Genomic DNA, 409 nt, shown 5'->3' with positions numbered 1-409 from the left:
ACTGCGAGAGGAATCGAGCTGGGCTGAGACCCACACGCTGGCCATCGCCTTGGCATGTGATTGGCTGAGGGACAACCATCTCTGGAAACCCCTGTAAGACGCAGACATCCCCCATCCTGCTCTCACCAGTGAGCTGTGGCTCACTGGGGGGGTTCCCAGCTGGGCCAGCTGCAGTGGGGCTGTGGAAGGTGACCTGCACACCACGGCTCCCCAGCACTAGGAGTGGGAGATCCTGCAGCCCCTGGGGAGCTCAGGGGAGGGCAGACATGTCCCCTCGGGTCCTACCGTGGGCTCCGGTGGTGTGGAGAGGGCTGGTGGTCCCGGCATGTCGAGGTGCCCGGTGCACAGCATTTCCTCCTCAGCGGCAGGAGGGAGGGACAGCCACAATCCTTCACCTGTGCCAGAAGCA

The 409-nt window shown here is 64.1% G+C and overlaps 1 protein-coding gene across 1 annotated transcript in view; it reads right to left on the bottom strand.

The window, feature by feature from the left end:
* LOC104495569 (sodium-dependent proline transporter-like) overlaps positions 1 to 327 on the bottom strand; it is a gene marked incomplete at its 3' end in the record, with an annotated part of 9737 nt that extends 9410 nt beyond the window's left edge. Inside the window, exon 1 of the mRNA XM_010138550.1 lies at positions 286 to 327. Coding sequence (XP_010136852.1) covers positions 286 to 327 — 42 coding nt within the window. The remainder of the gene's footprint in view (positions 1 to 285) is intronic.
* Between the last annotated feature and the right edge of the window lie 82 nt (positions 328 to 409).

The sequence above is a fragment of the Buceros rhinoceros genome, unplaced genomic scaffold (assembly GCF_000710305.1).
Source record: "Buceros rhinoceros silvestris isolate BGI_N320 unplaced genomic scaffold, ASM71030v1 scaffold23166, whole genome shotgun sequence".
In the NCBI taxonomy this organism is placed as follows: Eukaryota; Metazoa; Chordata; class Aves; order Bucerotiformes; family Bucerotidae; genus Buceros; species Buceros rhinoceros.
The sequence above is the reverse complement of the archived record's forward strand: the minus strand, read 5'-3'. Positions and strand labels throughout refer to the sequence as shown.